This window comes from Carcharhinus amblyrhynchos, chromosome 7 (genome assembly GCF_965287045.1).
Source record: "Carcharhinus amblyrhynchos chromosome 7, sCarAmb.v2.hapA, whole genome shotgun sequence".
Taxonomy (NCBI): domain Eukaryota; kingdom Metazoa; phylum Chordata; class Chondrichthyes; order Carcharhiniformes; family Carcharhinidae; genus Carcharhinus; species Carcharhinus amblyrhynchos.
Window position 1 is genome coordinate 100,084,548 of NC_137330.1, and position 21,713 is coordinate 100,106,260.

Sequence of the window (21,713 nt, forward strand, 5' to 3'; positions counted from 1 at the left end):
TAAAAATATTTATATATATGTTTTAAAGTCATAATCTGTTGAATTCTCTTACTGCACCTACATATGTGTAAACTATTAGTCTCATTGGTTTACTAACTTTGTTTCAAGGATTATTTAACTCTTTGCTGGTAGTCTTGTCATTGTCAAAATGTGTTCTGTTATGTACCTTACTAACTAATTAGAAATTTCCCACTTCACTTATCAGATGCCTTCTGAAAGTCCCTACTGACAACTTCCACAAAGGCTGTGGCCACCTCAAAAATGTAACAATATAAAAGTAGGGAGGTCTTGCTGCAGCTGTATAGGGCATTGGTGAGGCCGCAGCTGGAGTACTGTGTGCAGTTTTGGGCGCCGCACCTGCGCAAAGATATTTTGGCCTTGGAGGGAGTGCAGAGGAGGTTTACTAGGCTGATACCGGAGTTGAGGGGGTTGAGCTATGAGGAGAGGCTGAATAAACTGGGCTTGTACTCGTTAGAGTTTAGAAGAATGAGGGGAGATCTCATTGAGACATATAAGATGATGAATGGGATGGATAGGATAGAGGTGGAGAGACTCTTCCCGCTCAAAAAAGACAGTAGGACTAGGGGGCACAGCCTCAAGATAAAAGGGGGGCAGTTTAGAACGGAGTTGAGGAGGAACTTCTTCACTCAAAGGGTGGTGAATCTCTGGAATTCTCTGCCCGTTGAGGTGGTGGAGGCTGCCTCGCTAAATATTTTTAAGACGCGGGTTGATGGGTTTTTGATAACAGAGGGGATTAAGGGTTATGGGGAGAGGGCGGGAAAGTGGAACTGAGCCATGACAGATCAGCCATGATCTTATTGAATGGCGGGGCAGGCTCGAAGGGCTAGATGGCCTACTCCTGCTCCTATTTCTTATGTTCTTATGTTCTAACAATATTGTTTAAGCTTAACTTTCATTTTAAAGATCAGTGTTGATTTTCTGACCATCTGATAACTTGGCTAAGTGCTCAGTCTTTGTATCCCTGAGATTGAATTCAAGAACTTCCCCACTATTCATATTAAATTGATGGCACATCTGTTTCCTGGCTCCTCGCTCCCTTTTTAAATAATGGAGTAATATTTGCAATTTTCCAATCCAAGGACACAACTTTGGGTTTGACAGGGAATTAGACTAATGCTTCTGCAGTTTCCTCATTTCTTCCAGTAGCCTGGAGCAGAAACGAGATTTCTTTATTTCTTATTTAAAGATTTATTTAGTTTAAGTATTTAAGATGATGAAAGAATATGATAGGGTGGATTAAGAGAAGCTGTTTCATGGGAAATCCAGGAAAAAGGGGGTCTGGCCCTGAAATTAGAATGAAGTAATTGAGGAATAATGTCAGGAAGCACTTTTTCCACATGAGTAGTGAAAATCCCAAATTCTCTCTCAAGAAGTCTCTGAAGCTAAGTCAATTGAAAATTGAAAAAACTGAGAATATGATTTTTATTTGGCAAGGATATTGAAGGTTATGTAAACAAGGAGAGTAAATAGAATTAAATTACAGATTAGCCATGATCAAAATGAATGGTGCAACCAGTTAGAGGGGCTGAATGGCCTACTCTTATTATAGTGTTAAATCCCATTATTCCATCAATTATTTAATTTATATGAAATCTACTAAGTACCTCTCCTTGACTTGTGTTATTAATTTGTGGCATATTCCTTCTGAGTAATGCAAAGCACTCATTTAACAATTTTACCATTTCCTCATCACTTATAGACTTGCTGACATTGTCTCAATAATGGAATTGCTTTCTCCTTTACTGTTCTCCTCTTAACATTTTTACATTGGTCTTGCTCTCTGCCTAATGCTGCAGAATGTTGATTCTGGTGCTCAGGTCTGTAGCATGCCCTTAGGATTAATCTCAACATTTAATATTCGAGTTGACCAGAGCCTTGCAAACTCTGGAATTCAGTGTTGCTCTTCCCAGAATGAGATAAAGAATCTGGTGAACTGGTGCAGCAATAATAATCTTTCCCTTAATGTCAACAAAATGAAGGAGATTGTCATCGACTTCAGAAAGTGTAGAAGAGAACATGCCCCTGTCTACATCAATGGGGATGAAGTAGAAAGGGTTGAGAGTTTCAACTTTTTAGGTGTGCAGATCACCAATAACCTGTCTTAGTCCCCCCCCATGCCGACACTATAGTTAAGAAAGCCCACCATCGCCTCTATTTTCTCAGAAGATGAAGGAAATTTGGCGTGTCAACTACGACTCTCACCAACCTTTACAGATGCATCATAGAAAGCATTCTTTCTGGTTGTATCGCTGCTTGGTATGGCTCCTGCTCTGCCCAAGGCCACAAGGAAGTATAAAAGGTCATGAATGTAGCACAATCCATCACACAAACCAACCTCCCATTCATTGACTCTGTCTATACTTCCTGCTACCTCGGAAAAGCAGCCAGCATAATTAAGGACCCCACGACCCCCAGACATTCTCTCTTCCACCTTCTTTTGTCGGGAAAAAGATACAAAAGTCTGAGGTCACTTACCAACTGACACAAGAACAACTTCTTTTCTGCTGCCGTCAGACTTTTGAATGGACCTACCTTGCATTAAGTTGATCTTTCTCTATACCCTAGCTATAAGTGTAATACTACATTCTGCACTCTCGTTTCCTTCTGTTACAAATGGTATGCTTTGTCTGTATAATGCACAAGAAACAATACTTTTCACTGTATATTAATACGTAACAATAATAAATCAAATCAAAATCAGCTAATAAAGAACTGTGAAAATATGGTGAATTCCCATCACATAATAGTTTTTTTAAACATTTTTAGACCCTTCAGTCATGAATTTTTGAACAATCGCATTTCCAGAGGAATCGCCACTTGCAGGAGAGGAGGGAAAGGAAATTGTGGAAGGAACAATAACTTGTATTTATATAACACTTTTGGCATAACAAAATTCACCAAGGCATTGAACGAGAATATTGTAAAGCAAAACTATGGTGCTTAGCCACAGAGCTATTAGGGCAGATGACCAAAAGCTTGGTCCAAGTAATAGGCTTTATTTAAGGAGTGTCTTGAAGAGAGTGAAGTAGAGAACTGGAGAGATTTAAGGTTAGGGTCTGGACAGCTGAAGGCATGGCCACCAATGGAGGACTAGTTCAAATCAGGGGTGTGCAAAAGACCAGAACTGGAGAAGCATAGACATTCTTGGAGGGGTTGTTGGGCTGGGGCCCAATTATGGAGATAAGGAGGCATTTGTAAATCAAATGGACCAATGCAGATCAGTGAATACAGGGGCAATGGTGAACAGGATTTGGTGCAAGTAAGGACACAGGCAGCAGAGTTCTGGTTAATCTCAAGGTTTTGGAGAATAGAATGTGGGAGGCCAGTCACAAAGGTTAAGTTGTGAAGTCTTGAGGTAACAAAGGCATGGATGACGGAAGGGAGAATGTGATCAATGAAGGAGTGCTTCACTCCCTATTATCACCAACAACTGTGGTGTCTCCACTATATTACATTTTAATTATCCACTTTCCTGATTAATGATTTGAGTTTCCACAGGTCAAATTCTTGGATGAGGCATTTTATCATTATGCAGATAATGTTTTTTATTTGTATTTCATGATACACAGCTCTAATAGTAAAACTATATCTTGCACCTGTATGTTTTTAATATAGCTCCCGTAATTATTGCTATACATATATGTATAGTTGGTTTAGTTAAGTTGGCTGGACGGCTGGTTAGTGATGCAGAGCAATGCCAACACTGTAGGTTTCATAGAATCTCTACAGTGTGGAAAGAGGCCTTTTGGTCCATTGAGTCTGCACCCACTCTCTGAAAGAGCATCTTACCCCTACCCCCCCAATCCCCATAACCCCGCACAATTCTCATGTCTAATCCACCTAAACAACACATCTTGGGACATCAAGGGGCAATTTGACATGGTCAATCCACCTAATCTGCAAATCTTTGAAATTTGAGAGGAAACTGGAGCATCCAGTGAGACCCACAAAGACACGGGGAGAATGTGCAAACTCCACACAGTCACCCAAGGCCAGACTTGAAACTAGGTTCCTGGCACTGTTCGCAATGCTAACTGCCATATCACTGTGCTGCCCCTAATTCCCATTAGTTATAAGCTGGGGTTATTCATAAAGACCCACTTTCTCATCCTTGCCCCTCGCCTGAGTTGTGGTGATCCTCAGGTTAAATCACCATCTGTCACAGCCTATGGTCGCCTGGGACTATGGCGAATTTACTTACTTTACGTTTAAACAGACGTTTGGTTGATTTTTTAAAATTTGTACATGACATCACTGGCAAGGTCAGCGGTTGTTGCCCATCAGTAATTGCCCTTGAATTGAGTGACTTGCTAGACCATTTCAAAGGGCATTTATTTAGGAGTCAACCACATTGCTGATGTGAGACACATGCAAACCAGCCCAGGTGGATTACCTTCTCTAAAGAACATGGGATTTTTACAGCAATTGATGATGGTTCTTGTGGTTACCATTACTGAGACTAGCTTTATATTCCAGATATTTTCATTGAATTCGAATTCTATCAGCCGCCATGGTGAGATTTGAACCCATGTCCCCAGAGGATTAGCTTGGGTGTCTAGGCCCCAAAGTAGGAAGTTCCAAGATTTTAACCAAGTAGTAGTGAAGCGGTCTTCTTTTTTTTGGATTATGTTGAGCTCCTTAGGTGGTGTTGGGGTAGCAGCCAGGGATATCACAGTAGATCAACGGTCTCCAAACTCCAATCTGGATGCAGCCCAGTGCAGGCCGGATGTGGCCCACAGGCCGTAGTTTGGAAACCCCTGAAGTAGATAACAATCCTGGGCTTCCCAGCAGCGGAGAACGTTCCAAGCTGACCTATCCCTTGAGACCAGTCCTATTACCCTTTTGTAGCCTTAACTGAAATAAGATAATTGATCATGCCTGAGGATCAAACCTGGGAACTGTCTGGTCTTTGCACCTCATTAGATCATCATAAAGAAACAAAAATGCGTGTATGTAGCACCTTTCATGGCCTCTGGATATCCCAATACACTTTATCACAGGTGAAACACTTGGAGGCATTCTCACTGTTGTAACATTTTCTTGTTTATACTTTCAAGGCATTTTGAGGGACTGATATTTAATTTATGTTTATAAAGCCCCTCTGAAAATAGGAATTTTAATACATTGCTTCATTTCACCTCATTACCAAAAGTTTAACATGTATCCCCCTGTGTATGTTTCTTAGAATCATTCTTGAAGATAAATGTAATAATTTATTCCTTTTTTTGTATTCTAATCTACAGAGCAAACTTTACATGGAAGGATTCAGGAGTTTAAAAGAAGGAGAGCATGTGGAATTCACCTTCAAAAAATCTTCCAAAGGCCTGGAGTCAATACGGGTAACAGGTCCAGGCGGTACCCCTTGTTCAGGCAGCGAGAGACGGCCAAAAGGGAAGACAGTACAAAAAAGGAAGCCAAAGGGAGACCGGTAAAATTACTATTTTGTTATTTGCAAAGGGATTGCACTTAACGTGTTTTCTAAATTGTCCCATAATTAAATTGGAAGTGTCCTCTTTTGTCTGCACCCTGCACAAAAATAGAACATTGCCAATTTGCTTGGGGGAATAAGAGTTCTTTCATGATGCCTAGAAATTCACATCATTGTGCTGTTCTTACTGTCAGATCATTCTTTGTTTATTCCACGCAGTGACTAATGCCATTTTTATTCAGCTGATGTTTGCTGTGTTCCCCCACCCAAGTGAGTTCTGTTTGTTCCATTCCAGTTCATTTCAATTTCTGGTTCTAAAGTTTGCAAGGAATATTTGCCAATCCAATTTAGCGAGTTGCTCCAATTTGCTTCCAACGCGGCGTGGCTTCTGGAATCGTGACGACCACTTCCAAAAGTGCCTATCACAGATGCTGAGGAGTTGCCCTCCTAGAAAGAAGGATGAGTTTAGTTTCGGGTGCAGAGATACTTCCAGTTCCAGTAGACTTGCAAATTAGACAAGGAGTCATATAAGTAGGGCATTATCAATAAATGCACTGGACCAGCATCAATTCTCATTGGCTTCTGATACTACTTTAAATAATTCTTAACAAGTTTCTCAAGTATAATCCTGCATAATGCCACGGTGACTTGTTCTGTTAACTTCATATTCTCCTTGGTGTTTGACCGGACTTTGTTATAATAATAGTGGCATCATGCAATAAACCTGACAGCAATATCTGGCATCAGCACATGTACAGTTAAAACTAGAAATCCAAAGTTGATTTCAAAGATACCCTGCTTGTCCACAACGTGCATTGTTTCAGTCCTTGCCAATAGCAGTAGCACTGAAATGAAAGTAATGATAGCATCTAAAGGAATGAAAAGTAGTTGGAAATGTTAGAGTTGCTGCATTCAGAGGTCAGTGAGTTTTTAATGATGTAACAATTACTGGAAAACCATCTTGATTTCAAAAAATCACAAGCATGGAATCTCATTCCCTCAGAAAACTAATATTGCAGATCTTTTAAAAAGTTTTCTCTTATCTCTTTACCTACATTCTTTTTGCAAGTCCAAACCTTTAACTTACTTCCCGTATAATGATTTAAATGTAATTTATATTTCCTGTTTCTTGTATTTCCTGGTTTGCAGTCTGCGTATCTCAGTGAGGATTTTTCAATTTAGTTTAAACATCTCCTGCTGCTTTCTCTGCTCTCAGGCACCACAAATTTCCTGCACAAGAAGTTGCACTCTATGATTGGAGGCAATCTCCACTCAGACCTGCAAAGGTCTCTGGACAATTGTGCGCAAGATGAACAACAAATACCACTATTCTGCCACCCAGAGGAAAACTGGAGTCAATATCCTCCTTCTGAATAAACTCTTAACACTGTTATCTTATGGTGTCCAGCCAACTAATCTGTCATTTCTGTGACAGTCCTTTTGCCTCTTTTATTAAAAAGTATGAGATACTTGTTATGAAACATTTTAATACAGTACTTGAGGCAAAGGGAATCAAAGGATATGGGTGGAAGGTGGGATCAGGCTGTTGAGTTGGATGATTAGCCTTGATCATAATGAATGGTGGAGCAGGCTCAAAGGACCAAATGGCCTCCTCCTGCTCCTATTTTCTATGTCTCTGTGTTCCATCTACAATATTTTGGTATCGCTCCTCCTTATTCTTGTGGTTCAGTAACAATGTGGCACCTGACCTTATTTATGGATTCTGTGATGGATTTTTTAAAAGCTGAGCATGGATTTCTGGCAGTACTTTTATCTTGATTCGAGACATCGAAAGTGTTATAATTTGAGGCATGGTTGGTTATCACAATTGTTCACATTGTTTTGCAGGTATATTCCATTCCACTTTTGCTTGTGCATTATAGCTATCTTTAATCTATTTCCAGTACCATCGCTTGCTTTGCTGCAACAGAATCCAGGAATGGATTTTGCCCATGTATGCATGGCCAACATGACTACTAAGCAGTGGAAATTTCCATCGGAGCTGTTCAGAGAATTGTTCTATATTTCCATTTGTTCTCCCAAACTTCTGCCAATGTTAGAACAGGAGATTGGGGGATGACCCATTCATGTTCTGCTGCAAAAATGATCACGATTTAATATGGATACCTAGTCAACTTGGTTTAAGTGTCCGGGAGATCCAGGTGACTTTCCAGAACATTTGAAACTTGTAAAGAAGCTCATTCCATGTGGTGTAAAACTTCAGTAAAGCACGTCTATCTCCATGTACTGCTTTTCTCTTAAGTCGAGCCTGATTTCTATTCTGCATTTAAGCTGCAGTGTTAGAAATGCAGTGAAACTAAAGTTGCAGTGTAAATGGACCCTTATTCTTCTGTAGGTTATGCTGCCAGAAATGATTTTTAATCTCTCTCTAATTGTACAGAAGAGCTAGATCAAAAATCCTGTACTATATTATCCAGGTATGTGGATAGTGGAGGTAGCAAGGAAAAGACACTTGTTCCAAGGAGCAATTACTTAAGTAGTCATTTGGTAATACAAAAGCTAATTGTGCAGAAAAGACGTTTTGTCAAAGCTTTTCATCTTGCACTTTAAGGGCAATCAAGATTTTATGTGAACTAATTTCAAGTGAACATCAATTTCCATGGAAATCAATCTAAGTTGAAATATTTTGCATTGCTAAATGAAATACTTTATTTAAAAATGTGAAAGAGAAACATTTTTCTAATTCAATCGTGGAACATGGGCATCACTGGCTGGCTAGCATGTATTGCCCATCTCTAGTTGCCTTTGAGAAGGTGGTGGTGAGCTGCCTTCTTGGACCCCTGTAGTCCACGTGCTGTGGGTTGACCCACAATGTCGTTAGCAAGGGCATTCCAGGATTTTGGCCCAGCGACTGCGAAGGAATGGCGATCTATTTCCAGGTCAGGATGGTGAGTGGCTTGGAGGGGAACTTGCAAGTGGTGATGTTTACATGTATCTAACAAGTTCGTAAGATACAGGAGCAGAATTAGGCCATTCGGTCCATCAAGTTCGCTCTGCCATTCAATCATGGCCGATATGCTCCTCATCCCTATTTTCCTGCCTTCTCCACATAACCCTTCAACTTATTATCAATTAAAAATCTAAATCCTCCTTAAATTTACCCACTGTCCCAGCATCCACTGCACTTTGGGGTAACGAATTCCACAGATTCAGAATCCTTTGGGAGAAGTACTTTCTCCTCAACTTTGTTTTAAATTTGCTACTCCTTATCCTAAGACTATGACCTCTCTACTGCCCTTATCCTTCTAGATGGAAGTGGTCGTGAGTTTGGAAGGTGCCGTCTCAGGATATTTGGTGAATTGCTGCAGTAGATAGCGCACATTGCTGTTACTGAGCATCAGTGGTGGAGGAAATGGATGTTTGTGGGTCTGGTGCCAATCAAGCAGGCTGCTTTGTCCTGGACGGTGCCAAGCTTCTTGAGTGTTTTTGAAGCTGCACTCATCCAGACAAGTTGGGAGTATTCCAACACATTCCTAATTTGTGCCTTGTGGACAGGCTTTGAGAAGTCAGGAGATGTGTTACTCGCTGCAGTATTCCTAGCCTCTGCCCTGCTTTTGTAGTTACTGTGTTTATGTGGTGAGTCCAGTTGAGTTTCTGGTCAATGGTAACACTAAGGATGTTTACTGTGGGGGATTCAGTGATGGTAACATCATTGAATGTCAGGGGTTGATTGTTAGATTGTCTCTTATTGGTGATGGTCGTTGTCTGGCTTTTGTGTGGAGTACATGATAGCTCAAGCCTGGATATTGTCCAGATCTTGTTGTATTTGGACATGGACTACTAATTGTAAAGCAGTTTCTATTTCAACTATTATGTAGCCTTGTGCATCTTGTTCTACTCACCATTAATAAAAATCCAAATGTAGTTGGACTAAAAGATGAATTACACACCAATGGCTCAGCAAGTTCTTTGAGGTAATCAATTGGTGGGACAATTATTTGATTTGATTTATTATTGTCACATGTGAAAACTATTGTTTCTTGTGTCTATGCAGACAAAGCATATTGCACATAGAGAAGGAAACAAGAGAATGCAGAATGTAGTGTTACAGTCACTAGCTAGGGTATAGATGAAGAACAACTTAGTACAAGGTAGGTCATTCAGGAGTCTGACAGCAGCAGGGAAGAAGCTGTTCTTGAGTCGGTTGGTACATGACCTCACTTTTGTATCTTTTTCCCAATGGAAGAAAGTAGAAAAGAGAATGTCTAGGGTGTGTGGGGTCCTTAATTATGCTGGCTACTTTGCTGAGGCAGTGGGAAGTGTAGATGGAGTCAACGGATGGGAGGTCGATTTGCATGATGGATTGGGCTTTGTTCAGGATCCTTTGTAGTCTGTTATGATCTTGGGCAGAGCAGGAGCCATATCAAGCTGTGATACAATCAGAAAGTATGCTTTCTGTGGTGCATCTGTAAAAGTTGGTGAATGTCGTAGCTGACATGCCAAATTCCCTTAGCCTCCTGAGAAAGTAGAGGAGTGGGTGGGCTTTCTTAAATATAGCATTGGCGTGGAGGGACCAGGACAGGTTGTTGGTGATCCGAACACCTAAGAACATGAAGCTCTCGACCATTTCCACTTCATTCCTGTTGATGTAGACAGCAGCACATCCCGATGAGAAGGGGGCTTAGTGGTAGGGGATGGGGAAATGGCTGAGGTCTTGAATAACTTTTTTGTTTTGGTCTTCACGGAGGGGGACGTGAATAATTTGCTGGATGTTAGAGATGGAAAGGTGGTAGGACTGGAGGGTCTCGATGACATTACTGTTACTAGAGAGGTGGTGCTCGGCAGACTGGAGGGGCTGATTGTGGACAAGTCCCCAGGACCGGATGGAATGCATCCGAGGATCCTGAAAGAAATGGCGGAGGTGATAGTGGATGCCTTGCTGGTTATTTTCCAGACTTCGCTGGATTCCGGGGAAGTGCCGGAAGATTGGAAAACGGCTAATGTTACGCCGTTGTTTAAGAAGGGTGCCAGGCAAAAGGTGGGGAATTATAGGCCTGTTAGTTTAACGTCTGTTGTAGGTAAAATGTTAGAATCCGTCATCAAGGAGGAAATAGCGAGGCATCTTGAGGAGAATTGTTTGATAGAGCAGACGCAGCACGGTTTCGTTAAAGGGAAGTCGTGTCTGACAAATTTACTGGAGTTCTATGAGGATGTGTCTAGGGCGGTGGATAGAGGAGAGCTGGTGGATGTGGTCTTTCTTGATTTTCAGAAGGCGTTTGACAAGGTACCTCACAAGAGGTTATTGTAGAAGGTCAGGGGGCATGGAGTTGGGGGTAGGGTGTTAGCGTGGATAGAGGACTGGTTGTCAAATAGGAGGCAGAGAGTGGGGGTCAATGGGTGCTATTCGGATTGGCGGATGGTGACTAGTGGAGTGCCCCAGGGGTCGGTGCTGGGGCCTCAGCTATTTACCATTTATATAGATGATCTGGAGGAGGGAACCGAGTGTAGGGTGTCGAAATTTGCTGATGACACCAAAATTGGTGGAAAGGCAAATTGTGCGGAGGGTGGGGAGAGTTTACAGAAGGATCTAGATAGGCTGGGCGAATGGGCCAGGAAATGGCAAATGGAATTTAATGTTGGCAAGTGCGAGGTGGTCCACTTTGGTAGGAATAATGTTAGGAAGGATTATTACTTACGTGGAGAAAAACTGCAGCAGGCGACGGCGCAGAGGGACCTCGGGGTCCTTGTGCATGAGTCGCAAAAACCCAGCTTGCAGGTGCAGCAGGTGGTCAGGAAGGCGAATGGGATGCTGGCCTTCATCGCGAGGGGGATTGAATGTAAAAGTAGGGAGGTCTTGCTGCGGTTGTATAGGGCATTGGTGAGGCCGCAGCTGGAGTACTGTGTGCAGTTTTGGGCGCCGTACTTACGCAAGGATATTTTGGCCTTGGAGGGAGTGCAGAGGAGGTTTACTAGGCTGATGCCGGAGTTGAGGGGGTTGAGCTATGAGGAGAGGCTGAATAAATTAGGCTTGTACTCGTTAGAGTTTAGAAGAATGAGGGGAGATCTCATTGAGACGTATAAGATGATGAATGGGATGGATAGGATAGAGGTGGAGAGACTCTTCCCGCTCAGAAAGGATAGTAGGACTAGGGGGCACAGCCTCAAGATAAAGGGGGGGCGGTTTAGAACGGAGTTGAGGAGGAACTTCTTCACTCAAAGGGTGGTGAATCTCTGGAATTCTCTGCCCGTTGAAGTGGTGGAGGCTACCTCGCTAAATATTTTTAAGACGCGGGTTGATGGGTTTTTGATAAGAGAGGGGATTAAGGGTTATGGGGAGAGGGCGGGAATGTGGAACTGAGCCACAACAGATCAGCCATGATCTTATTGAATGGCGGGGCAGGCTCGAAGGGCTAGTTGGCCTACTCCTGCTCCTATTTCTTATGTTCTTATGTTATGTTCTCCACTACACTTCCTGAAGTCGATGACTATCCTTCAGTTTGTTGACATTCAGGGAGAGATTATTGTCGTCACACAATTATGGAGGAAATAGTAAAAATGTTCTGTACAGCTGCAAAAGTTACTCACTATGTTCCAGTCTGTTTTTAGCCCTTTTGTCGCGTTTCAGTCTTAATGTTTTTTTTAAAACATTGGTATGAGTGACTGGAGTACAATTCAATAACCTTCCAGAGTTGTAATTGTCAGTGAGCAGGGTAGGTGCTGATGTTTTTGAAGAGCAGCTGTCAGTGTAACACAGCGCAAAGCTCTTCCTCAGCTGGATTTAAAAAGATGATTTTAAAAGGCACTGCTGCTCAGACTTTGTCGATGCAACGAAAAACTGAAGGTGGAAAATCCACTTATGACATATGAATATTCATACAACCCCTACAGTGCCCATCGAGTCTGCACTGACCACAATCACACACAGGCCCTATTCCCATAAACTCACATATTTACCCTACTAATCCCCTGACATTAAGGGGCAATTTAGCATGGCTAATCAACCTCACCTGCACACCTTTGGACTGTGGGAGGAAACCGGAGAATGTGGAGGAAACCCACGCAGACACAGAGAAACTCCACACAGGCAGTGGTCTGAGACCGGAATTGAACCTGGGTACCTGGTACTGTGAGGCAGCAGTGCTATCCACTGTGCCACTATGCCACCCCACATTGTTGAGAATCCATCCGCCGTGAAGATGGGGACCATACAGATTAGGAATGCCCCTTTTGTCACCCAATAGTCCATCTACCCAATTTGAATGGTGGTCTTTCTGGATTTTCAGAAGGCGTTTGACAAGGTACCTCACAAGAGGTTATTGCAGAAGGTCAGGGGACATGGAGTTGGGGGTAGGGTGTTAGCGTGGATAGAGGATTGGTTGTCAAATAGGAGGCAGAGAGTGGGGGTCAATGGGTGCTATTCGGATTGGCGGTTGGTGACTAGTGGGGTGCCCCAGGGGTCGGTGCTGGGGCCTCAGCTATTTACCATTTATATAGATGATCTGGAGGAGGGAACCGAGTGCAGGGTGTCGAAATTTGTTGATGACACCAAGATTGGGGGAAAGGCAAATTGTGCGGAGGGTGTGGAGAGTCTGCAGAAGGATCTAGATAGGCTGGGCGAATGGGCCAGGAAATGGCAAATGGAATTTAATGTTGGCAAGTGTGAGGTGGTCCACTTTGGTAGGAAGAATGGTAGGAAGGACTATTACTTACGTGGCGAAAAACTGCAGCAGGCGACGGTGCAGAGGGACCTGGGGGTCCTTGTGCATGAGTCGCAAAAACCCAGCTTGCAGGTGCAGCAGGTGGTCAGGAAGGCGAATGGGATGCTGGCCTTCATAGCGAGGGGGATTGAATATAAAAGTAGGGAGGTCTTGCTGCAGCTGTATAGGGCATTGGTGAGGCCGCAGCTGGAGTACTGTGTGCAGTTTTGGGCGCCGCACCTGCGCAAGGATATTTTGGCCCTGGAGGGAGTGCAGAGGAGGTTTACTAGGCTGATACCGGAGTTGAGGGGATTGAGCTATGAGGAGAGGCTGAATAAACTAGGCTTGTACTCGTTAGAGTTTAGAAGAATGAGGGGAGATCTCATTGAGACGTATAAGATGATGAATGGGATGGATAGGATAGAGGTGGAGAGACTCTTCCCGCTCAAAAAAGACAGTAGGACTAGGGGGCACAGCCTCAAGATAAAGGGGAGGCGGTTTAGAACGGAGTTGAGGAGGAACTTCTTCACTCAAAGGGTGGTGAATCTCTGGAATTCTCTGCCCGTTGAAGTGGTGGAGGCTGCCTCGCTAAATATTTTTAAGAAGCAGGTTGATGGGTTCTTGATAAGAGAGGGGATTAAGGGTTATGGGGAGAGGGCGGGAAAGTGGAACTGAGCCACAACAGATCAGCCATGATCTTATTGAATGGCGGGGCAGGCTCGAAGGGCTAGATGGCCTACTCCTGCTCCTATTTCTTATGTTCTTATGTTCTTATGTTCTCTTTGTCATTGGAATGGGCGGCTGACTGGTGCACAAAGTTTAAAATGTACATCTTTTAGGGCTGCCAGTCTGGTTGAACCTATTTGTGGAGATTTCCACACAGGATCTCCTGCTGCCATGCCCCTTCGCCTAATTCAACTTGCCAGCACACTATCTCAAATTGGAAAGCAACTAGGCTCTGAATTAGTTGATTTGGATGGTGCAGAACTGTTTGTTTGTCAAACAGCCTCCAAGATTCTTCAAATTAATAACTTTTAATTTCTTGGCACATTCCAGGACAACTCCAGAGGGTTGACATTCCTTCAGGGGAGAAGAAAATTGGGATGGATGGACATGATTTGAAAATAGAGAATGGGAAAGGAACAATTGACCGAAGCAGACTAGGTTCAGTGTCGTCACACACACACACACACACACACACACACACACACACACACACACACACACACACACACACACACACACACACACACACACACTCCTCTCTCCTATTGTAAATAAATTGCTGCCCTGGTCCGGATCCCAGTGGTGCACTCCTCTTAATGGACTGAAGTTCCCTTTGAGGACATACTATTGTCCACGGCATTGCAGAAATGGTGCTAGATACAAACTGGTTCCTTACCCTTTCTGGCCTCATTGTATAACGGAAAATTAATAACTTTTTTTAAGTTTATTAGTGTCACAAGTAGATTTACATTAACACTGCAATGAAGTTACTGTAAAAATCCCCTAGTCGCCACACTCCAGTGCCTGTTTGGGTACACTATGGGAGAATTTAGTGTGGCCGATTCACCTAAACAGCACATCTTTCAGACTGTGGGAGGAAAACCGCAGCACCCAGAAGAAACCCGCACAGACACAGGGAGAACGTGCAGACTCCACACAGATAGTGACCCAGTTTGGGAATCAAACCCTGGTCCCTGACACCATGAGGGAGCAGTGCCCACCACTGTGCCAACTTGCTTAAACAAAACCTTTCAACTATTAAGCTAGAGCATTCACAAGTAACTGTTATTAACACAATACTTTTGGAGTGAGAAGCATCCATTTGAGGCAATAATGTTCAAACTATTTTGTGTAGGGGATGCTTATAAATAATTATACACTCCAGGAGAACCAATCCCAACCCCTGCCTCATTTCACCCCTAACTAGCAAAAGTCAATTATTTAAAGGAACAACGTGTCATTGAAGAACACGTTTTTATCAGCAATCAGTAACAGAAAATATATGCTAGTAATCATCAAATACAATTATCTGATAATCATGGAATCCCTACAGTACAGAAGGAGGCCATTGAGCCTGTACCAACCACAATCCCACCTGATCCCCATAACCCACATATTCGCCCCTGAGACTAGGGTCAATTTAGCATGGCCATTCAAACAAAGCTGCATATTTTTGGACACTGGGAGGAAACCCATGCAGACACGGGGAGAATATGCAAACTCCACACGGACAGTTACCCAAACCAGGAATTGAACCCGGGTCCCTGGCACTCTGAGGGAGTAGTGCGAACCACTGGGCCACCCTAAATAATAATAATAAAGTAACTTTTCTCATTGCAAATCCTTTTGTCTTACACTATTATCCACTTTGCCTTAGCAGTCAATTCTTCTTCAACTAATCTCTTTAAAATGTATCAGATTTATGTGGTTAATCTCTTTGCCCCACCACCCACCCTCTTCGTTGTTCTACTTTCTCTTATAAACTATTCACCTATTTGCTAGGGTAGAGAATTCCATAGGTTCATGACTCTTTGAGTAAAGTAAATTCTTGTTATTTCTGTTTGTTCTTCTGGTTTGTTAATAAGGTATTACATTGTGGGCTAGTCAAGTGGACGTAAAGAATCTCATGGTATTAATTAAATAGCTGAATGTTCTCCTGGTCAGCATTAATACAGTAATCAACAGGATTACTAAATCCTTCATTTGCTCTGCTGGATCATTTCTTCTCATTTCTATCTGTTGATTGTTGCCACATCTAACTGGATTATTAACAGTAGCTACACTTCAAAAGTCATTAGTTGCATTTGAAGTGATGTTCCATATGTGGGGAGTGGTAAACACGGTGGATTGGTAATCTACTGATCTAACGTTCTGGAGATATGAGTTCAAATCCCACCACCACTGGTCCATTAATGTCCTTCAGGTAAGAATATCTGCCATCCTTGCCTGCTCAGCCGTACATGTACTAAATGGCCTCTTTTCTGCACCGTAGGGATTCTATTGCCAGAACTCCTATCACCTCGCCTGCTATGAAATTGGAGCAGGCAAGAGGTCGACACAGAAATATCCATTGACTTTGTATGGGAATTTCTGTTCTCGCTCAAGCGAGGCTGTAAAATCCCACCCTGTGGCTCTAAGGCAGTTCACTACTACTTTTTCAAAAGTGATGGGTAATAAATGCTAAATGCTGGCTTTACTGGTAAACATGGTAAGAAGTCTCTCAACACCAGGTTAAAGTCCAATAGGTTTATTCGGTAGCAGACGCTTTCAGAGTGTTGATCCTTCCTCAGGTGAGTTACCTGAGGAAGAAGCAACACTTCGAAAGCTTGTGCTACCAAATAAACCTATTGGACTTTAACCTGGTGTTGTGAGACTTCTTACTATGCTTATCCGAGTCCAACGCCAGGATCTCCACATCATGTTTACCGGTAAAGCCAGCATTCTGTTACTGAATAGGTCGGCATCCTCTGTGTCGGGAGATGATGGACTGGTCTGGGGCATTCTGGATTGCGCCATCTATTTTTGGCCATGGAGACTTGTTTGTGACAGACAGTCCCTTCCAAAGCTCTGTTTTGTTCCAGTGCGAATGCTGAAAACATTTGATGATTCTCCATTGTACCTGACAGAATTGTGTACATTCTTGTGGAAAGAAGAAATGACATCCAGGAGGGCAGCCTATTTTCCACTGCAGTTTGAGGAGCCTGTTATGGTATCAAAGACCTTGATGAGGTCTGTGAAGGCAGGGTGAAGTGGTCTGTGCTCTTTGAAGCACTTCATTACTGAAGTGATAATAATGATGAGCGTTAATCTGCCAACTCTGAAGCTACACTGAATTTCAGGGTAGATGTGTAGTACCAGGTCTGCAGTTGGATCAAGCAATGCAGGTTAAGACCTTCCCCACCATAATTAGCCGAGTTGTTGCCTGTTTAATGGCTGTGAATCCTTAGAATCAGTTAGTCTGAAAGACATGTTGATTAGGTGCATTAGCCATGCTAAATTCTCCCTCAGTGTACCCGAACAGGTGCCAGAGTGTGGCGACTAGGGGATTTTCACAGTAACTTCATTACACTGTTAATATAAGCCTACATGTGACAATAATAAATAAACTTTTGGAAACATTTAGTTAGACTTTGTGACAGATGAGCCATCATAGGCCAAGTGACCTCTTCATCTATGCCTGCCTTGTGATTCTCAATGCAGATAAGGTTGGATAAGCCTGTTCATATTCCTTTAAAGAACTCTGGCACCATTTCATGGATAACTGGGGCATCTGGAGAACTGTTGTAATGTTTGTTTTTTTTAAGTTACTGTCCAAATGTTTATTTTTAGGAAGTTAGATGAAATACTGCCAACGGTAGAAAGTGGGACTGGTAATGATACTGTTAGCTCTGAAGAAGTCATTTAGACTGGAAACTCTCGGTTTCTCTCCACAGATGCTGCCAGACGTGCTGGATTTATCCAGCATTTCCTCTTTTTATATTGATTTTAGCTCTTGAGGTTTACTCAAAGGCCAGTTTTAACAATATATGAATTGCTGGCCCCAGGTCAGAATAAGTCATTATGAAATGATTTTCTCTTTACCTGTAACAAAGTGGGAATCTGGAATGTAGAGTGCAGTGCTGAACCTAAAATTGTGACAATGGGGATTTCACTTCCTTTTCTCTGGAACTCTGCAGTATTGCAGTTTGGTAATAAGAAAATAAGAACATAAGAAATGGGAGCAGGAGTAGGCCATCTAGCCCTTCGAGCCTGCCCCGCCATTCAATAAGATCATGGCTGATCTGAGGTGGATCAGTTCCACTTTCCCGCTTTCTCCCCATAACCCTTAATTACATTTCAACAGTGATTACCCTTATAAGTACTTAATGAGCTGCAAAGCACTTTGGGAGACCTGGCGGTTGTGTAACGCACTATGTTAACTTTCTCAGAGTGTGAGGAGATTTAAGTTGGATTTAGGAATTTCAAAAAGACTTTTGGGGTTTCCACTCTTTTTATGTGGAGTTACAGCAGTGAGTTATTATAAAGGTTTGAAATGATGATTGTTCTTTGGCTGTGGTTGAGTAACCCTCTGCTTTGGGCCACAGAAAGATTTGATTTATTATTGCCACATGAATTAGTGTACAATGAAAAGTATTCCTTTTTAGGACGCCTTGGTGGCGCAGTGGTTAGCACTGCTGCCTCACAGTGCCATGGACCCGGGTTCAATTCCAGCCGGGTCACTGTGTATTTTCACTGTGTGAATTTAGAACAGAGTTGAGGAGGAACTTCTTCACTCAAAGAGTGGTGAGTATTCTCTGCCCATTGGAGGCTACCTCGTTGAATATGCTTAAGTCACGGGTAGATTTGTGATAGGGGAATTAAGGGATATGGGGAGCAGGCGGGAAAGTGGAACTGATCCATTCAGATCAGCCATTATCTTATTGAATGGTGGGGCAGGCTTGAGGGGCTAGATGACCTACTCCTGCTCCTACTTCTTATGATCTTATGTGTGGAGTTTACACGTTCTCCCTGTGCCTGCATGGGTTTCCTCCGGGTACTCCGGATAAGTTGATTAGCCATGCTAAATTGACCCTAGTGTCAGGGGGTTAGCAGGGTAAATGAGGGTTACGGGGACAGGGCCTCTGTGGGATTGTGGTCGGTACAGACTTGATGGGCCGAATGGCCTCCTTCTGTACTGTAAGAGTTCTATGATAATTCCCTTGCCTGTCAAAAACCTATCTACCCGCAAGTTAAATATATTTAGCGAGGTAGCCTCCACCACTTCAACGGGCAGAGAATTCCAGAGATTCACCACCCTTTGAGTGAAGAAGTTCCTCCTCAACTCCGTTCTAAACTGCTCCCCCCTTATCTTGAGGCTGTGCCCTCTAGTCCTGTTGTCCTTTCTAAGCAGGAAGAATCTCTCTACCTCTACCCTATCCATCCCTTTCATTATCTTGTACGTCTCTATAAGATCCCCCCTCATCCTTCTAAACTCCAACAAGTATAGACCCAGTCTATTTAGTCTCTCTTCATAGTCCAACCCCCTCATCTCTGGCATCAGCCTAGTGAACCTCCCCCGCACTCCCTCCAAGGCCAAAACATCTATTTTAAATATTCTATTAAATGTTCTATTAAATATTCTATTAAATGTTCTATTTTAAATACAGATAAAAATTGAAAGAAGTGAGAAAGATTACTTTATAGATTTGGAGTTGCAGTGGTACTGTCCTGTATAGCTAAAGTTTCTTTTACTACATGGTCTGATTAAATGGTTCTCCCATCTATTCCATTGGCTGCTATTTATCTCAGAATCTGAAGCCTGATTATCTGTTACTGAAATGTGATCTTGTTCCAGTGATAATTTCCTGCTTACTAAGCTGTTTATCATTGAAGAAAATGAGGATTTCTTGATTTTCGCTTTCCTCCAAAGAAACCCGGTTGTGTCTTTTGGCGGCTGCAGTAGAAAGGCACCATATCTTACAGACAACAGCTGGACACAGTGGAAAAGCCCTGGCCACTGTGAATCTAAACCTGTCATAATTTTGTCCCACCCTTTCATCCCACTAAGAGAGATGTGTAATGAAGTCTGCACTTTGTAATCCTCGATCCTAAGGGACTGCCTGAGGGAGATGTATTGCGAGATATTGTCGGATGACTGAAAATTTCACATTTGCTGAGAGTCCATGCTGATGTTGTTCTTGTCCATCACCCTCTCCTGGCATAGTTTTAAGTTTATTTATTGAACTGAGACACGACAGATCAGCCATGATCTTATTGAATGGCGGGGCAGGCTCGAAGGGCTAGATGGCCTGCTCCTGCTCCTATTTCTTATGTTCTTATTAGTGTCACAAGTAGGCTTACATTAACACTGCAATGAAGTTAATGTGAAAACCCCCTAGTTGCCACACTCTGGCACCTGTTCGGGTATCCTGAGGGAGAATTCAGTATGGCCAATGCACTAAGCAGTATGTCTTTGGACAGTGGGAGGAAACCGGAGCAAACATGCAAACGCTACACGGACAATGACCCAAGCTGGAAATCGAACCTGGGTTCCTGGCATTGTGAGGCAGCAGTGCTAATCACTGTGCCATCATCCTGCCCTGTAAGTGAAGGAACACCTCCAATGCTGTCCCAATTTATGAAAGATGCCTCCAAAACTACGTGGTACCAGAATCTGACTTTCTGCAAGTTTTGTTTTAGCTTGTTGATTTTCAAATGTTTAGTTGTCTTCCAGTCAAAACTGTTATTTTGTTAACATTGATCCTGTCACACAGGTTAAATCCACCTCATCATTGTCTGCTGCACAGATAGAATAGAATATCCTTCCTTTCGGCCTAAGATTGTATCTAAATCTCCCTTATCTCGGGGGAAAAAAACAGTGCCAGTGTTTTATCTACTATCTCACATATCTTCCACTTGTCAGGAAGCTGATGTGACAGGATATTTGCATTAAAATAGAATAGATGAAAGAGTTCTGTCAGTCTAGGCAGATGACAGAAGGTGAGAATGATAAAAGATGATTTGAAACAGTGCTCAACAGAAGGATTAGTCTGTTTGCCTACAGCACCCAGATAGTGTTTTGAAACCCTCCAATTATTATGTGGCTGTTTCTCTCCCTCCCTGTTGCCCATTATTCATCGTTTACTCTCACCAATGTTTTCCATTCCTCTGTCCGAAGCAAGACACTGGGAATGCATCTGATAAAGGGATTCCATCTTGATATCAGACAGTGATTGTCATCAAGCTAGTTAACTGCAAGAGGCATCACAGCCAAGTTCAGAAACTAATAGCTCTGAGGGAATGTAACTCCGAGATACTGCCATAGATTTGCTGGTGTAAAGCAACAGCTCTATGTGCTTTTAAAGGAACAATCGGAGAGTTTAGACAAGGGCGGCATGGTGGCGTAGTGATTAGCACTGCTGCCTTCCAGTGCCAGGGACCCAGGTTTGATTCCTGGATTGGGTCACTGTCAGTGTGGAGTTTGCATGTTCTCTCCATGTCTGTGTGGGTTTCTTCAAGGTGCTCCAGTTTCCTCCCACAGTCTGAAAGACATGCTGGTTAGATGTATTGACCCAAACAGGCACCAGAATGTGGCGACTATGGGAATTTCACAGTAACTTCATTACAGCCTTCCTTGTGACTAATAAATAAACTTTACATTATGTCCCACATGTTGAGATGTTGTTGACCAGTAAAGCAAAAAAAGTAAAAAATGTCTTTATAGAGTTATGGTCATGGAGCAATACAGCACGGAAACAGGCTGCTCAGTCCAACCGGTCCGTGCCAACCATGGTGCCCTCCCAGGCAGTCCCAATTGCTCACATTTGACCCATATCCCTCTATTCCTTTCCTCATGTATTTATCCAAATGCTTTTAAATGTTGCCACTGTACCTGCCTCAACCACTCTCTATGGCAGCTCATTGCATATACGCACCACCCTCTATGTGAAAAAGTTGCCCCTCAGGTCCCTTTTAAATCTTTCCCCTTTCACCTTAAACCCATGTTCTCTCGTTTTTGATTCCCCTTCCCTGGGAAAAAGACACTGTGTTCATCCTACCTCTGCCCCTCATGATTTTATACACCTCAATAAGGTCACCCCCTCATTCTCCTACATTGTAAG

General features: G+C 42.9%; 1 protein-coding gene across 1 annotated transcript in view; it reads left to right on the top strand.

Annotated features, from left to right (window-relative positions):
- Positions 1 to 21,713, top strand: part of LOC145345544 (protein lin-28 homolog B-like) — a 201,971-nt gene that overhangs the window by 109,035 nt on the left and 71,223 nt on the right. The window contains exon 3 of the mRNA XM_080193378.1: positions 5,265 to 5,449. Within this exon, the coding sequence (XP_080049504.1) occupies positions 5,265 to 5,449 (185 nt within the window). The remainder of the gene's footprint in view (positions 1 to 5,264; positions 5,450 to 21,713) is intronic.